This window comes from Nansenia antarctica (genome assembly GCF_963989245.1).
Source record: "Nansenia antarctica genome assembly, chromosome: 1".
Classification (NCBI taxonomy): domain Eukaryota; kingdom Metazoa; phylum Chordata; class Actinopteri; order Argentiniformes; family Microstomatidae; genus Nansenia; species Nansenia antarctica.
The window spans coordinates 35,995,169-36,013,094 of record NC_137674.1 but is presented as its reverse complement, the minus strand read 5'-3'; the positions used below and the strand labels follow the sequence as shown (position 1 = coordinate 36,013,094).

The 17,926-nt window shown below is 46.0% G+C and overlaps 1 protein-coding gene across 1 annotated transcript; it reads right to left on the bottom strand.

Moving 5' to 3' along the window:
• Window positions 1–11,865: 11,865 nt before the first annotated feature.
• Window positions 11,866–17,926, bottom strand: snapc1b (small nuclear RNA activating complex, polypeptide 1b). Its single transcript, XM_080537610.1, has 10 exons — window positions 17,755–17,926; window positions 17,463–17,622; window positions 16,989–17,129; window positions 15,858–15,971; window positions 15,072–15,233; window positions 14,794–14,850; window positions 14,338–14,400; window positions 12,961–13,090; window positions 12,562–12,636; window positions 11,866–12,382 (listed from the first exon to the last, which is right to left on the bottom strand). Exons 1-10 carry the CDS (start codon window positions 17,883–17,885, stop codon window positions 12,351–12,353), a joined length of 1,065 nt encoding a protein of 354 aa, XP_080393736.1. The 5' UTR covers window positions 17,886–17,926; the 3' UTR covers window positions 11,866–12,350.

Here is a 17,926-nt window from a genome sequence, read left to right as displayed (position 1 = left end):
TTGGAATTAGCCGTGCATGATCATTCATTCCAAATGTGATTCAGCCTGATGTGAAACAGGATGTGAGAGAGAGACTGTGTGTTATATAACTATGCATGTACAGTATGTATTACACAACTGTCTCTGTAGCTCTGTCAAACCAAACAAGCCTCCTGATAAATGGTGCTAAACAATAATACTGGAGATAGAAGCTGTGGTGGAAGTCTGCTTCTATTGAGGTCAAGAGAGAGAGAGAGAGAGAGAGAGAGAGAGAGAGAGAGAGAGAGAGGAGAGAGAGAGAGAGAGACAGAGAAAGAGAAAGAGAGAGAGAGGGTCAAATGTAGAAGTCTGTCCTTCTATGGTTGGTCACGCTGTCAGCCCTGTGAACTTGTCAAAGGGGTTACTGTCCAAAGAACCTGGGGGGGCACTGTACACAGAGAGAGGGAGACAGGGAGAGAGGGAGAGAGAGGGAGAGAGAGATCGAGAGAGAGGGAGAGGGAGAGAGAGACAGAGACAGAGACAGAGAAAGAGAGAGAGACAGGGAGAAAGAGAGAGAGAGACAGAGACAGAGAGACAGAGAGAAAGAGAGAGAGACAGACAGAGAGAGAGAGAGACAGAGAAAGAGAGAGACAGAGAAAGAGAGGGAGAAAGAGAGAGAGGGAGAGAAAGAGACACTACTACACTACCCATCTTCCGTCAGAGACTGAAGACCCATCTCTTCAGGTTACACCTTAACTGCTCCTCCTGAGACATCTACTGCCCCCCTGCACTGCGTCTCCTGAAGACACCCGCTTTTCCCCTTTACTGTGTCCCCTAAACTTCTATTGCCCCCCTCTGTTTCTCCAGAGTCTATATGTTTTTTTTTTTTAAATTGTCTAGGTTTAGAAGAAGGTGATAGAATGAAAATCTTCCTCTATCGCAGAGACTGCCAATGGCCCCGGGCCTGAGCTGGATTATTCTTCCTGCTTGATGATTCACTTGCTTAGTCAAATGTATTGATTGTAAGTCGCTTTGGAATAAGGCGTCTGCTAAATGCCAAAAATGTAAATGTAAAAGAGAGAAAGAGAGAAAGAGTGAGAGACAGAGACAGAGAGAGAGAGAGAGAGAGAGCGAGAGAGAGAGAGAGAGAGAGAGAGAGAGAGAGAGAGAGAGAGAGAGAAAGAGTGAGAGACAGAGAGAGAGCGAGTGTGTACTCCAGTCTCAGTGACCAGACAGTCTCTCTCTAGTCTCTCTGGTCATGAATACACCCATACAAGAGGAGCCATGGCCCTGTGGTTTCCACGACAACCTCCCTGGAGGAACACAATCAATGGAAGAGAGAGCACACACACATAAACACACACACACACACACACAGCTCTGTCGTGACTCCGTGCCCTGGAGAAACAACTATCACACACAGCATGAAATCAATAACAAAGAATGGGCTACTGTAGGTGTGTGTGTGTGTGTGTGTGTGTGTGTGTGTGTGTGTGTGTGTGTGTGTGTGTGTGTGTGTGTGTGTAAAGAATGGGTTACTGTAGGAGTGTGGGGGGGGGGGGGATGTGTGTGTGTGTGTGTGTGTGTGTGTATCTCTGACAGTTGAGGCTGTATCTACTGTATGTGTGTAAAGGAGGGTGTGTAGATGTGTGTGTGTGTGTGTGTGTGTGATTTTTCCAATTCCAATTCAAACAACAACAAAATCTGAGGAAAAACCCAACCACCCCCCCTGTCATACAGAGGTATGGATGCAAGGAAAGGCCATCCATGAGATTATCATTTTAGTGTCCCCACCCTCCCAGATGGACAGACAGACAGGCAGGCAGGCAGACAGGCAGACAGACAGACAGACAGACAGAGCGCCCAGTATCCCCGCCCCCCCCCTCCAGATGGACAGGAAGTGTGAGGGTCTGACACCTGCTCCTCCGACAGAGACTCAGCAGCACAATCTGCCTGGACCATACACACACACACACACATACGCACCGGAGCGCACACGCGCGCGCACGCACGCACACACTATTTCTCTTGGAGAGCCGGATGTGCAGAAACAGTGTAAGGCCAAGGACAGCTGGAGCAGCAACACACACACACACACAAAATAATCACACACACAGAGAAGACAGCTAATTACCACACACACAGTAATCACTTCCCAACAGACCCAGGGACCGTGTGTGAAGCCTCTTTGTTGCTCCTCACTGTACAGTAACCCAGCACCTCACACACACACCTCTGTGGTGTGATTCAGCGTGATCGTGATCTCATCTGATCTCACACACATCTCTCTCTCTCTCTCTCTCTCTCTCTCTCTCTCTCTCTGTCTCTCTCTCTCTCTCTCTCTCTCTCTCTCTCTCTCTCTCTCTCTCTCTCTCTCTCTCTCACTTCAAAGCCAGGGGGAAAGTGGCATAATAACCAACCATTCTAATGTTTTAAGTATTCACTCTCAGAACCGTGACAGTGACTAACCCACACACACACATACACACACACACACACACACACACACACACACACACAAACAAACATTCAGATGCACATACCCACAAACCCACTCACATCCACATAAACCCTCAGCAGCTGTACTTGAATGGGCGAAAAACATTTACACACTCACCTACGCAGATTACACACATACCGGTACACGCATAACATACATACTCACCTACACAGATTACACACATACACACATACACAGATTACACATATACACACTCACCTACGCACCTCAGTGTCTTAGCGTGTCTCTGTAGAGGAACAGTCCTGAGCGTGTGTGTGTGTTCGCTAACCCAGGGCATTTAGCCCTCAGGTAGACAGGGGTGTGTAGGGACAGAGGGGAGGGGCAGGATGTGTGTGTGTGTGTGTGTGTGTGTGTGTGGTTGTGGGTGTGTGTGTTTGCTCTCTATGAATAGGCCATTGTTCAGGTGTGGTGTGTGTGACAGGCCGGCACAGATACAGGTAGGTAGGTGTGAGTGAGTGTGTATGTGTGTGTGTGTGTGTGTGTGTGTGTGTGTGTGAGCCTGATCTTTATTCTGAGATGTTCTGGTGACTATTTAGACCACGACACTAATCCATGTAAGTGATGCACCAGCAGATGTGTGTGTGTGTGTGTGTGTGTGTGTGTGTGTGTGTGTGTGTGTGTGTGTGTGGTGTAATTCTAGACTCCGATCTAAACTTCAACAGCCACATAAACTCGATAACTAAATCAGCCTACTATCACCTGAAAAACATAACAAGAATGAGAGGTTTCATGTCCAAGCAAGACCTTGAAAAACCCATCCATGCATTTGTTTCGAGTAAACTTGATTATTGTAATGGTCTACTAACAGGCCTATCTAAAGGAGCTGTTCGTAAATTGCAGCTCATCCAAAATGCCGCTGCTAGGGTCCTAACAAAAACAAAGAAATTTGAACACATTACACCAATCCTGAGATCCCTGCACTGGCTACCAGTCTCTCAGAGAATTGAATTCAAAATCCTCCTAAATACATACAAATCACAAAATGGTCTTGGACCAAAATACATATCAGATCTCCTCCCACCCTATATTCCCGCAAGGTCCCTAAGGTCAGCTGAGACTAATCAGCTAATAATTCCAAGAGTAAAAAACAAAACACGGTGCAGCAGCTTTCAGTCACGCTGCTGCATGCTCCTGGAACAAACTCCCTGAAGAAATCAAACAGGCCCAAACCCCTTAAATCTAAGCTAAAAACCTTCATGTTTTGCACCAGTTATGATTAAACACAAACACTTCTATCAATGTCTTTTTTCCATTAACTAACATCACATCATGGTCTTATTAAATGTTTTATCTATTTACTTCTTATATTTGCTTTTACTCATTGTAATTTTTATTTTCTTACTATGCTCCTCTTGCTGTATTTTTTAATTATGTATGTAAAGCACTTTGAATTGCCCCTGTTGTATGAAATGTGCTATACAAATAAACTTGCCTTACACGTTGTGCGTGCGGGTGAAGGGGGGGGGGGGGGGTGGGCAGGGGGGGCGATGGAGGTCGAGCTGAACCCTATCTCCAAGTCACATCATGTTTTCTCCCCCTGTTCACTATCTCGAACCCGACCACAACGCTACCTCATAGCTCACACACACCCACAGGCAAACACAAACACACACACACACACGCAAACACACTCTCTCTCACACACACACACACACACACACACACACACACAAACACACGCATACACAAACATACACACACACCTGAGAGCATCACAGTTGGTTTCCATGGAAACAGCCCAATGACTCTGTTAGGGATAATAATGAGCGCTGCTGTCTGTGCCCACACACGCACACACACTCACACTCACACTCACACACACACACACACACACACACACGCACACACGCACACACATAAAGGGCCTATGTTACCATGGCGCTGTCAGTCATGCCCTGATTGGGCGGGAGGAGCACGAGAGCTCTTCAGCGTCGAGGAGACTGTCTAACCGCCGTCAAGCACCAAGAAACAAGAAGACCATGCTGGAGTGCAAACTTGTTTGTTGAATGTTTATACTAAATATCGACGTATGATTCTTGAATCTGAATGTAGAAATGTTATTTGAAGGCCATCACATCATGGAAATAATCACGGTCTTTTTTTTCCTGTTTCAGCACCGTATTATCGGAGCTGCACTGCTAACAATGTTAAGGCGCAGACGCCCTCTGCTGGGTAGATTGCATGGATACTTTAGTTTAGGGGAACTTCTGACCTACAGAAACAGCGCCTCCTGTTGGTCATTTGTAGTCAATGGAATTCTCTTCACAGAGGTTCTGAGCCCTTTGTGAGACAATTGTAATAAAACCAGAGGTATAATTTCTGTGGAAATTGTGAAGTGTGCTTGGCCCCCGAAACACCATCTTAGACCGTAGCAAACCGTACGTTGGTGCAAACTGTAAGTTTGATCTTTGCCAACTGTCAACTACCAACTGTCAACTTTCATCTTAATAATAATAATAATACATTTATTTTATAAGGCGCCTTTCATGGCACTCAATGAATTCAAAATTCAAAATTCATCTTGTCTTTCAACGTTTCAACAAAGGAGTTCTTTACAACAGCCTCTCATTCACCCATTCACACACCAATGGCGGCAAGCTACCATGCAAGGCGCCGAGCAATTTGGGGTTCAGTGTCTTGCCAAAGGACACCTCGACATGTGGCCAGCCCGGGTTCGAACCGCCGATCTGCCGACCTTACGAACATTATACGCCGGCTCTACCTGTGCCACAGGCGCCCCATCATATAACATACACCTCCCATAGCAGACAGCATGTAAGAACATGGAAATCAAATGAAAGCAGCAGCTCACGATTCCTGTCAGAGCGGACAGTCGGCCCTGCCTCTGTAGAGGACGCCTGGGAGTCTGTCGGTCCTCTGACTCCCTCCATGTCTCCTTCTTCACCTCCAGGGCCAGAGCTCAGCTCAGCCCTACGTCCTCCTCTCTCCCTCCTTCCACCTCCTAACTGACCCCGGTCAAGACTCGACAGGAGCCTTCTCTCTCTCTGTCTGACTTAGTGTTCTCCTCTCTCCCTCCTTCCTCCACCTCCTAACCGACCCCGGTCATGACTCGACAGGAACCTGCTCTCTCTCTCCGTCTGCCTTGGTGTCTTCCTGTACCAGTGGCTAAAGGGCGAACCACCCTTCCTCCTAGACTCAACAACATGGAGGAGGTGATGAAAGTGACCTGCAGGGTTAAGCATTAAGCTTCCCACTGGGCTTGGCTTCAAACACGTCTCACAGTTGTTTTAGATATGTAGCTCACGAAGAAAACCTGAATTAATAAATCAGGAAATGCTCCAACGCTACATTTCTATCGGCTAAGAAATCTATATTGATTGAACCCCCCAGTAAACTCCAGCAGCTCAGTAAATAAATAGTATAATAGTATATAAATACAGTAAGGAAATACATGAATGTCAGTATGATATTTCCATTTCCTGATTCAGCTAATCAGCTTGATTCAGTTAACTCCCCCCCCCCCACCCACCCACCCTCCATCCCCCCATATCTCCAGCACCAGTGTAAGTGGTAAAACTTGTTTCCCCTACACCCCCCCCCCCCCCTATACACCCCCCTCTCCCACCCCTATCCCTGATTACTCACGTGGCACCAGTGTAAGTGGTAAGATATGCTCCCCTCCATGCTCCCCTCCATGCTCCCCCCCGCTGACACAGTGAAAGGAACCCATGAATTAGGCATGGCTGTGTAACTAGGCCACGGTGAACAGCAGCATAAGCAGCAGGGGGTTATATACTTTACTCAGGCGCCCGATCCAACTCAGAGGATCTGAGAACATAGAACACCACTCAGCCCTGGGACCTCCCTCCACAGAGATACACACACCACTCAGGACTAGAACCTCCATAGAGATACACACCACTCAGGACTAGAACCTCCCTCCACAGAGATACACCACCACCCAGGACTAGAACCTCCACAGAGATACAACACTACGAACTAGAACATCCACAGATACACCACCACTCAGGACTAGAACCTCCTCCACAGAGATACACCACCACCCAGGACTAGAACCTCCACAGAGATACACCACCACTAGTGTTGTTCCGATACCGATACTAGTATCGGCATGGCCACCGATACGCACAAAAATGCTGGTATCGGTATCGGCGAGTACTAACAAAAAAAAAATCCGATTTTTTTTTTTTTTTTTTTTTTTTTTTTTTTAAGTACTAAAGTTATTTTGTTTGTAAATGTTCACTTGCTGTTGCACTACTACTACGACTGTTTTATATCTTAAATGGATATTGCACTGATTGGCATCTGTGAGAGCCACATTTCAGGTTTTATAAGGGGTTGATTTTCTTGTCACCATACCAGGTAGACAATAAAAAAAAGTTCTATAGTATTCACTCTCTGTTGGTATTTTTTCCTGTTTTACAAAGGTTTTGAGCAGTGCCAGACTAAGTGTTAGCAATAATTTTACATCGAGGTGAGTATGCGGCTCAAAAAACATGTTTTTTTGTTTTGTTTTTTCAAACGCCGTGGTATCGGATCGGTACTCGGTATCGGCAAGTACTGCACGGTCAGGTATCGGTATCGGTATCGGGATCAAAAAATGGTATCGGAACAACACTAACCACCACCCAGGACTAGAACCTCCTCCACAGAGATACACACCACTCAGGTCTAGAACCTCCTCCACAGAGATACACACCACTCAGGACTAGAACCTCCTCAGAGATACACCACCACTCAGCCCTGGAAGGTCCACAGATACACACACCACTCAGGACTAGAAGATCCAGAGATACAACACCACTCAGCCCTGGAACCTCCAGAGATACACACACTAATGACTAGAACATCCACAGAGATACACACCACTCAGGACATAGAAGATCCACAGAACACACCACTCAGCCCTGGATGGAACATCCACAGAGATGGGAGATCAGAAGGCATCTCGCCAGTCCCTCCCCATGAGAGAGAGAGGAGGGGTGAGGCTGAGTTCATCTCTGCTGAAGAAGAGCTTGATGACTGGTACACTCACTGAACACATTAGGAGGAACACTATACTAACACTGGGTAGGGCCTCCCTTTAGTCTGAAAACGGACGCAATTCTTCGTGGCATTGATTCCATAAGATGTTGGACACATTCCTTTGAGATTCTGGTCCATGATAACATGACTGCATCATGCAATCCCAGATTTTTCAGGTGCACTTTGAAGCTGTGCATCTCCCGTTCTACCACATCCCAATGGTATTCTATTGGATTCAGATCCGGTGACTGGGAAGGCCACTGAAGAACACTGAACTCATTATTCTGGTCATGAAACCAGTTTGAGACAGCTGCATGGTGCATTATCATGCTGGAAGTAGCCATTAGAAGATGGGTACATTTTGGCCTTGAAGGGATGCACAAGGTCAGCAACAATACTAATATAAGCTGTGGCACTCAAGCGATGATTGATTGGTATTAACGAGCCCAACGTGTGCCAAAAAAAACATTCCCCACACCACTACACAACCTCCACCAGCTTGGCCTGTTGACACAAGGCCGGTTGGGTCCATGGATGTTAAGCATCACCAGGGGATACAGTGACCATCCGTTCAAATCTAACTCAATATCCATTTAAAGATGAACAGGGCACAAATAACCACACGACAATAACTAATTTACATCACTGCCAGAGCACAATGCATAACATAAGACATCCCATGGAAGATGACCTAGAAAAGTATGGATGGATACACATTATACACACACTTTTGCCAGTGTCTCTCTCTCAGAGAGGCTGTTAACCTTTTGGGCGTCTAAGCTCCAACCTGTCCATGAGTTCATGAAACAGCCATTAAGCATCCTTAATCTACAGCTGGCAGACACACCTCTCATCAATCTTCATACTGTCATCTGATGATGACCTCACACAACAGGATTGTGTTTGACAAATCAGGGTGAGGAAAAGGATGCTTGAGAGTGAATTAACAAGGTTCTCTGACATAACAAACCAGCTCAGTGGCCTTGCGGTTAGAGTGTCCACCCTGAGATCGGGAGGTCGTGAATTCGATCCCCGGTCGAGTCGTACCAAAGACTATAAAAATGGTACCCGATGCCTCCCTGCTTGGCATTAAGGGTTAGATTGGGGGTATGACCCTGCGACATACCAGCGTCATGTCCAGGGGGTGTACTTGTACATCAAACTGCCTCTCGCCATGGAAACAGGAGATCCTGGTCCTATGGGTCATTAGGGTCGAGAACTATCGGTTCTCAAGGCTACTTCTCTGACATAGTGCCACTTAAAGTAAGGATTCATAATTACCTTTGTCCTTTCAATATAGACTATATCCTGCCAAGAAAAAAACGGTTATGATTTGTGAGGTACATTTGCTGATGGGCAGAACGTGTTCCCCCAAAAGGCATTCAGATATTGTAATGGTAACGATAATAGCTCAGCTGTTTCACAAAGTGCACGGAAATGGTATTTGAAGCGAAACAAACTATCTGCATCTACAAGCTAATCTTCTCCCACGGTACAAGGTCGACACAGTGAGTATTACATTAACATTAGTGTCTATTGATTTACAAAGGCTTTAATGGAGAGTGAACGTGCGTGTGCGTGTGTAATTGCGTGTAAATGCGTGTGTGTGTGTGTGTGTGTGTGTGTGTGTGTGTGTGTGTGTGTGTGCGTGTGTGTGTGTGTGTGTGTGTCAACATTTCAACCTCGCAACCTGTAGAGTTGAAGATGGATGCATGAGAGGAGGAGATGGTTAGGTGAAATTAAATACAATTCTGAAAATGTCACAGTCACGCAATGTTTTAGCCACTTGACTGAGCAAAATATAGGCTACTGCAGGCCTGTCTGTGAACTGGTTATTGGATACAAGAGGTGAGTGTAGCCTTATAACACTATTACGTCCAGTATTATGTCCATACTTGTATAACCCGAACATTTGCTGTTTATTTGTTCAATTGTTACCCTCTCCGAAGTTGTTTATAATCATTAGGATGTGGAAGGATCGGGAAGGGAGGTAAAAACTCAATACATCTCAACACACAGGTAGCCATCAGGGCCTTTAGTTCAATTCTAGATGAAGTCTATAATGAACTAGCGGTATCCTATTTTAATTGATGATCGTATCAGCCGACTGCAGCTCCACGATACAGGAAAAACAACAACAACAACAACAACAACAACAACAACAACAACAACAACAACAACAACATGGATCAACCAGCCGCAGCGGGGATGGACGGATCCTCCGCATAGTCTCTGTAGCCCACTGCAGCCCTGCGTGGCGACTCAATACACCAAACTAATCAGCGTCTGATAGATACTTACTACTATCTGAGGACATGGTCGTGTCTGATACTTACTATCTGAGGACATGGTCGGGTCTGTGTCAGGTCCAATATGATTAACGACGTCGCAGTGGCGTCCCGGGTGGGTCACATCGTCCTGTCCACGGCCGGGTAGCGGCGGGGTGCTGCGGGGTACTGCGGACCACCGTGTTCCTCGCTGCTTTCTCTAGCCGCATTGACGGTTTGGACTCTTCCTCTGTTCCCCTCACCTTCCTCCTATGTTCCTCTCATCCTTCCTCCTATGTCCCTCTCATCCTTCCTCTGGCCACCCTGACGGTAACACACCGTCGCTCATGCTGCATCCAGACAATGACGCGCTCGCCTGCCCGCTTTTCCCTCCCCGACAATTAATAATAATAATAACCTTTATTTTCTATAGCACTTTTCCTGCAAACGTATCTGCAGCTAAAAGTGCTTTAATCGTTATCTAATCATCATTTAATCAATGTTAGTTATTTAATGGCAATATTAAAAAGATGGGTTTTTAGTCTTGACATCCAATTCTCTAAATCTTTTTCGAGTGACCTCTCAGGTGAATTGACCTGACCCACCACAATTAACTACTACACCCTAAATACAATAAAAATAAAACAAATTATAGCGATAAAATGACAATGGTTAGAAATAATAGAGCACGATAGAAAAGGAGAATCTAAAGCCTACTTACCGCTATTGGTGACTATCAGTCTAATGGTTTGATGTCCTAAAATCACATTACAGCTTCTGGGTTCTTCACTAGTTGGCTCAGCCTTTCATTGCTTGTCCAGCCTGCCCCAATGACGACTGTCCCAATGAAGACTAGAACACAAACATGCTCCAAACGTCCTCACAACTCACAACTCACCCACAAAACTCCATAAATTCCTCCATTTCATGCAAAAACAATTGACAATTCAGCTGAAAGAAATATTTAGGAATCCGTACTGACAAAAAGACATTGACTAAAGAATAACTGGCTGTGTGAATAAAGGGGGGTAGACAGCAGAGAAGGAGGCGAGGGTTGGGAGTGTGAGGAGCTGACAGGTAATAGAGCATGACATTCTTCCTCCAGGGTGGTAGCCCGTTAGGAGACTAGTAGCGTCACAGACCTAGCGTCACAGACCTAGCAGCACATAGCCTCAGCCTGCCTCGCTGAGATGGATCAGACAACTCTGAGACTTCATAGAGACACGCTGACTAGAATATAAGTCATATCTGGGACATACTGTATATTAGTTATAGAGATAATATTATTTGTCATGCCATAATATAGGATGTATAGTTAATGACGCATGTGAAAACATCCCGCCAGATGACCAGAGAGTAGTAAGCGTTCATACAGACAGTCTGTCTGCATGAAAATAGACAGTCAAGTAAAGGGGTGGGTGAGGGAGGGGGTGAGGAAGTGGGTGAGGGAGGGTCTAGTAAATGGGTGGGAGGGAGAGGGAGTGGGTGATGGTGAGGGAGTGTCTAGTAAAGGGGTGGGTGAGGGAGAGGGTGAGGTTGGGTCTAGTAAAGGGGTGGGAGGGAGGGGGTGATGGTGAGGGAGTGTCTAGTAAATGGGTGGGTGAGGGAGGGTCTAGTAAATGGGTGGGTGAGGGAGAGGGTGAGGGAGAGGGTGAGGGAGGGTCTAGTAAATGGGTGGGTGAGGGAGAGGGTGAGGGAGTGTCTAGTAAATGGGTGGGTGAGGGAGGGGGGTTGAGGGAGAGGGTGAGGGAGGATCTAGTAAATGGGTGGGTGAGGGAGGAGGTGAGGGAGTGTCTAGTAAATGGGCGGGTGAGGGAGGGGGTGAGGGAGGGAGAGTCTAGGAAATGGGTGGGTGAGGAAGAGGGTGAGGGAGGGGGATGAGGGAGAGGGTGAGGGAGTGTCTAGTAAATGGGTGGGTGAGGGAGTGTCTAGTAAAGGGATAGGTGAGGGAGGGGGTGAGGGTGAGGGAGAGGGAGGAGGTGAGGGAGAGGGTGAGGGTGGGGGACGGGGTGAGGGACGAGGAGGGGGAGAGGGTGAGGGAGTGTCTAGCCGAGGCTGGAAAGCAGGGGGCCACAGAGAATATAAAAAGAGTATGAAACATATAAAATAATTAGAAAACATTTTAATTTAAAAAAAGGGAGGCCTGATGGCCTGACAACCACATTATCGTCTCTGAACTTTAACTGTACAAAACTGTACAATATAAAAGAGGTTAAACATTTTAAACACAGTAGTTCACATTGTCATGTTGATGGCCATGAAGAGTCTTCAAAAAGTTTTACAATACTTTCAAGCAACACATTTTTTTTCTTCTTGTGGGCATTCACGTTGTCCTCCTAGGCGTCACAAGTTATGAACACCATTCCTTTGTCATAACATAACATGCATTCGTAGACTTTAAGATTTTAGCAATAAAAAAGTTATAGTAAAAAAAACATGAACCCGGCTTCTTAAAATCACGAGGATTAATGACGACCACTTGTCATGTGAGAGACTGACCAATCAGTGTGTAGCTCAGAGAACAGTGGTGCATCATGGGTGATCTGGAGAAGGAAGACTCTTTTCTCTTTTCCGTTTATGTATCCTCTTCTCTAGCGTCACCATTTGAATCTTATTTTCTTTTTTTTAACTGAGTGGAACAAGCAGAGAGAGAAAACGTCATACTTCATATTACACCACAACATAACAAATCACATAAAGTCAGGCTGTTGGTTTCATTGTAAACCAATATTATACAATTAATCAACCGATGATGCCATCAAAGCCATCTAACAGCGTTAGCATCATGCTACATATTCACCACATTACCTCCAGTCTGTTCAGCCTCCACCGCTGTCAGGCACCACAGGCTGGTGGACTTCACGGTCTCCTCCTTCAAGCTTCCTATTGGACAGAGATGGTGATTTGATGTTTCCTTCATACCTAGCGCTATTAATATGCTAAACGGCAAATAGCACTTTGGCTGCATTCTTGTACTCCCCATACACATTTGCACACTTGCACTTTTTGCACTGGTATGAATTTCCATTTCTCTGTATTAGCTCTGCGATTTTATTGTATTGATTATTGTGTTGAGGTCCATGTGATGTTGTCCCTTTTGTATTCTGTGTGTGAACGTGGCTGCAAAGCTAATTTCCCCTAGGAGACGATAAAGAAACCTTGAACCTTGAACCAAGCCTGCAGGCAGGAAGTGGACCCCCCACTGACCTGTGAGCGGGGACTTCCTGGTCCTCTGTCTGAGTGACGGCTTCTGTCTTCTCTGTCTGGTGTCGTCTGGCCCCGCCTCCCTGGCCGTCTCTCCGCTCTCCACCTGCCGGTGACGCCGTGCCTTGGAGGCCTGAGGAGGCGGACAGAACCAGAACCAGGATCAGGATCAGGATCAGGATCAGGATCAGAATCAGAATCAGAACCAGAACCAGAATCAGAATCAGAATCAGAATCAGAACCAGAACCAGAACCAGAACCAGAATCAGAATCAGAATCACCCATCAGTTCAGTGGCTGTGCTTGACGCTTGAGGCTGTGCTTGACGCTTCCATTGGACTGACGCGGGGCTCATACAATCTCCGCGTTTGTTATAGATACGAGTGCTCCGGTGTCTTGCTGGTAGTCAAATATATTTATTTATACAACATATGGATGTTACGTGCCTGTTACTTGCCGCTTTCAGTTCTAGTAGATCGAGTAGTTCTAGTAGATCGCGCAACCAGGGAAATGCCGACATGTGTTAAAGGGAGCAAGACGCGAATCTACTGGCATTTGGCTCATGAGTGAATGGCGAAAATGCCTGGACGGCACAGCTTGGGATTCCATTGAAGTTACAGGGAACTATGTGTGAAAGAGGCTTGAATGTTGAAATAACAGTAATACCATGTTCATTGATAAAATGACATAAGGGACGAAAAGGGGGGATGGCAGTTTTAGAAGGGGGATGATGAAGCGCGCTGGACTGAGGAACGGTCTAGCATAGGCACAGCACATCGCCATAATAGCAATTTTTTTGTTATGCTTGTTGTGACATTAAACTAAGATAATTAGATGGTTATCATCATTTTTCTAATCTTTATTAATAAGTTATTACAGAAACAGTAAGAGACATTTTCCGAGAGTGAAATCTGTTGTGGTATTTAAAAGTGGCGGTTATCGATGAAGTCTATGAACATGGGATTCAGAATAAATTCAGAATAAAAGTCTACACCTTTTTTTCAGAATAAAAGTCTGAACCTTTTTTTTCAGAATAAAAGTCAGAAAAAAAGAATTCAGAATAAAAGTCAGAAAAACGTCTTGACGATTTCCATTGACCAATCAACGGTCTGCAGCGTCGCACGTCACACACAGCCTGGCCCGACTCGGCCCGGCTCGGCTGGCAGTGGAGAAAGAAAAACAAACCGGGCTCACGCGGCCCGGCTCGGTACGGCACGGTAGTGGAAAAGCGCCATTAAGGAACTCTGGATGATCATAGAAGCACCATGCATCACAGTATAATCTTACTACTTTGCATGGATTATTGGAAGTCTTCAAATCAACCATTAATTTGTTAAACATTGTATATGTGTGTATGTATGACAGGAAACACTTCACCAACCTCCACTAGCTGTCCATATGACTTAGACTTGATGGAGGCGAGGAGCTCAGCTCTCTTGGAACACTGTGGAGAAAAAACAAGAGAGATGAGAAGGTGTGTTTACCACAGCGCCACCTTCTGGCTAAATCATCACTGCAGAAGGAAAGCTGATCATAAAAAAATATCTAATTTATGGATTTTGTGTTAAAAGACACAGCTGGTCAAAGGTAGGTTTATTTTGATCAGAAAGCTTTATTGTCATTGCACAACGAAATTTGTTATGCAGCACCTAAAAAAAAACGATACCTGCATACACACACTACAACATTCATGTACCACATACACCCATATATTACAATAAGTCATTAAAGTTCAAAGGAAGTTAAAGGAAGTGTAAAAAGCAGCATTGAAGAACATCAGAGCATCACAGCAGAATATTGCACATCAGAGGATACGTACAGTATAACTGAAACTCACCTCCTGCCGGTCTGAAGTTCCCTCACCACCATCTTCATCGCCTCCGCCTTGAGAACCCTGGAGATAGTTTCACATAAAGAACATAACTTCAGAAAAGGTCTACCGGTATTCAATTGAATGGGAAGATGTGTCCAAACTTTTGACTGGTACTGTACCTTTTCCCCATCTTTCATACAATCAAGATGTGTCTTTCTCCAAGACACACAAACACATTATGCAAAGTTACGTTATGTGTTACCAATGACAGTTCCATGTCACACAACAAGGACATCTCTAACCTTCTCCTTCTGCCAGTTGTAGTACCCCACCACCGTGTTGCGTAGCCGGGGAAGCAGGTCGTGGCGGATCAGCCTGAGGCCTGGTTCTGGTTCTGCCTGGCCCAGCGAGGCGCAGATGGCTGCCTTGGCCCGCTCATAGTGCTCCTGTACGTTCGCTATCTCCTGTGTGAGTCAACAGAGTCCAACACCACATCAGAACCTGCAACCTATCAGGTGTTACAGGACTGACCCTACAGGAGGGGGAGTGACCCTGCAGGAGGGGTGGTGGTGGTGGACAGGGAGTTGGACTCGTGGAGAGATTATGATCCACCCTGAGTATGTGTGGTGCAGTTAAGAGATTATGATCCTGCAAATCAAATCCCACCTGGGAACACCACCACTAGTGTGTCCTTGAGTAAGGCACTTAGCCCTGACGCTATTGGATATACAGCTATTGTTGATTGTTGTTTATATCCTGCTAATTCTATTATTGATTTTGTTGTTTATATCCTGCTAATTCTATTATTGATTTTGATTTTGTATTTCTGCTGCAATGCCAATGTCTAATTGAATCTGAACCCAAGACTTTTACTCTTTGTATCCGTACATTTATGCAATAAAAGCAATTCTGATTCTGATAGAACTACCCCACACATACTCTGGATGGGTCAGAACCTCAGTGGGACAGTAAACGGAGCAGTAACGTTCAGTCTAAACCAGCGCTAGTGCTCTTCCTCTCTCCATCTGGGTCGTCTCCATGACGACTGCACCATCTGGGTCGTCTCCATGACGACCCACCCACCTCACCTCCAGCATTTCGGTGCTGACCAGCTCCTGTGGCTTGTAGGCCCGGTCCATGAAGTCCTCACACACAGCAGCAGGCTTCCTGGCGCTGCGGTTCTTCTTCACCTCGTAGCTCAGCTACCAGAGGAGACACACACGGAGAGAGACACACACAGAGAGAGACACACACGGAGAGAGACACACAGAGAGAGACACACACGGAGAGACACACGAGGAGAGAGACACACACAAGGAGAGAGACATGAGGAGAGAGAGACACACGAGGAGAGAGACACATGAGGAGAGACACACAAGGAGAGAGAGACACACAAGGAGAGAGACACGAGGAGAGAGACACACGAGGAGAGAGACACATGAGGAGAGAGAGACACACAAGGAGAGAGACACACGAGGAGAGAGAGACACACAGAGAGAGAGACAAGGAGAGAGAGACACACAAGGAAAGAGAGACACCGAGGAGAGAGAGACACACGGAGAGAGAGACACACAGAGAGAGAGACACAAGGAGAGAGAGACACAAGGAGAGAGAGACACACAAGGAGAGAGAGACACACAAGGAGAGAGAGACACACAAGGAGAGAGACACACGAGGAGAGAGACACACAAGGAGAGAGAGACACACAAGGAGAGAGAGACACACAAGGAGAGAGAGACACACAAGGAGAGAGACACATGAGGAGAGAGAGACAAGGAGAGAGAGACACACAAGGAGAGAGACACAGAGAGAGAGACACACGGAGAGAGAGACAGACACGGAGAGAGAGACACACGAGGAGAGAGAGACACGGAGAGAGACACAGGAGGAGAGACACATGGAGAGAGACACACAAGGAGAGAGAGACACACGAGGAGAGAGACACATGAGGAGAAAGAGAGAGACACAATGAGAGAGAGAGAAAGGAGGGAAGGAATCCCAATCAGGATCCATCTTTGCAGCATTTCCTTCCATAGAACAGTAGCCTACTATTTTGAAGCTGTTGAACAGTACAGTTTTCCTGCATTTGCTGGAATGTCAAACACTTTTAAACACAATAATCCTTCTTCTGACATGCATGAAATAGCTATCTGCATTAACTCTCTCCAGTGCCTGTTCATGTGATGCTGTGGCCAGTGAGATAATAGAGAGTATCGAACCAGTTTGGGCATGGCAGTGAAGTGGAAAGCTTTTTCTGAGAAGAGTTGTTTGAGAATGTACGCCACGTCGAAGTGCTGAGCGTTGACTGCATCCTGCTGAAACTTCTTCACTTCCTCCCAGTCCTTCAGGGCCAGCCTGATCTGCAGACAGCAGAAAAGCACATCACTTACTCACGAATGAATTATGAAATAAACTGCATTTAGATAGATCTTTATTTAGTCAGGACAGTGCACATTAATGAACAGTCACGTATACAAAGTATGGTGACAGTAAATATGCCAGATTTAGCTGTGAGCTCATTTGCATCCGTTGCATCCATTTCGTTGTACTTGTACTCTGTGATGACAATAAAGTTGAATCTAATCTAATCTTAAAAACATAAAGAAGGTGCAGATAATTCTGAATATAAATCAAATGTCTTGACCTGTTATTGATCATGCTGCTATTTGGTGTGAATTTGTATCAGATCAAACCTTCTCTTTGGGTGCGGACAGTTGGGAGTGGTACAGCGCATAGACCAGGTACAAACCCCCAACTCGTATCTGGAAGGAGTAGGGGGGCAGGAGGAAGGTGGAGGCTGTGGCCAGGATCTGGTGACTGAACTGCCTCATCTCATATCTCAGCAGGTTCCCGCTGGAGAAAGAGGAAAGGGAAAGGGGATTCACTTATTTCCCTCGCCTCAGTTTGACCCTCAGACACAAACCCACACATGTGACACCAGCTTCAGACACCAGACAGATGTTTTTATATCATCGCGAATCTTACAAGAAGATACTTGTGAAGTCCATCTCCCTCCATATCGTTGCGAAGACCTCATATCGGACGGTTTCTGACTGCTGAAACCGCCGCAGCAGCTCCTCGCAGTCCGCTTTGACTTCCTCTTTGCAGTAATCCATTCTCGAGCTACTTTTCCTTCTTTTCAGACATTATTTTCATA

Bases quoted from the DNA above. Each gene is read 5' to 3' on its own strand.
- snapc1b (XM_080537610.1), bottom strand. From the start codon at position 17,885: ATGGATTACTGCAAAGAGGAAGTCAAAGCGGACTGCGAGGAGCTGCTG. The intron at 17,130-17,462 runs GTTTGATCTGAT...TGCTGTCTGCAG, and splicing joins TGTCCGCACCCAAAGAGAAG to ATCAGGCTGGCCCTGAAGGA. The intron at 14,851-15,071 runs GTTAGAGATGTC...AACTATCTCCAG, and splicing joins ACAACTGGCAGAAGGAGAAG to GGTTCTCAAGGCGGAGGCGA.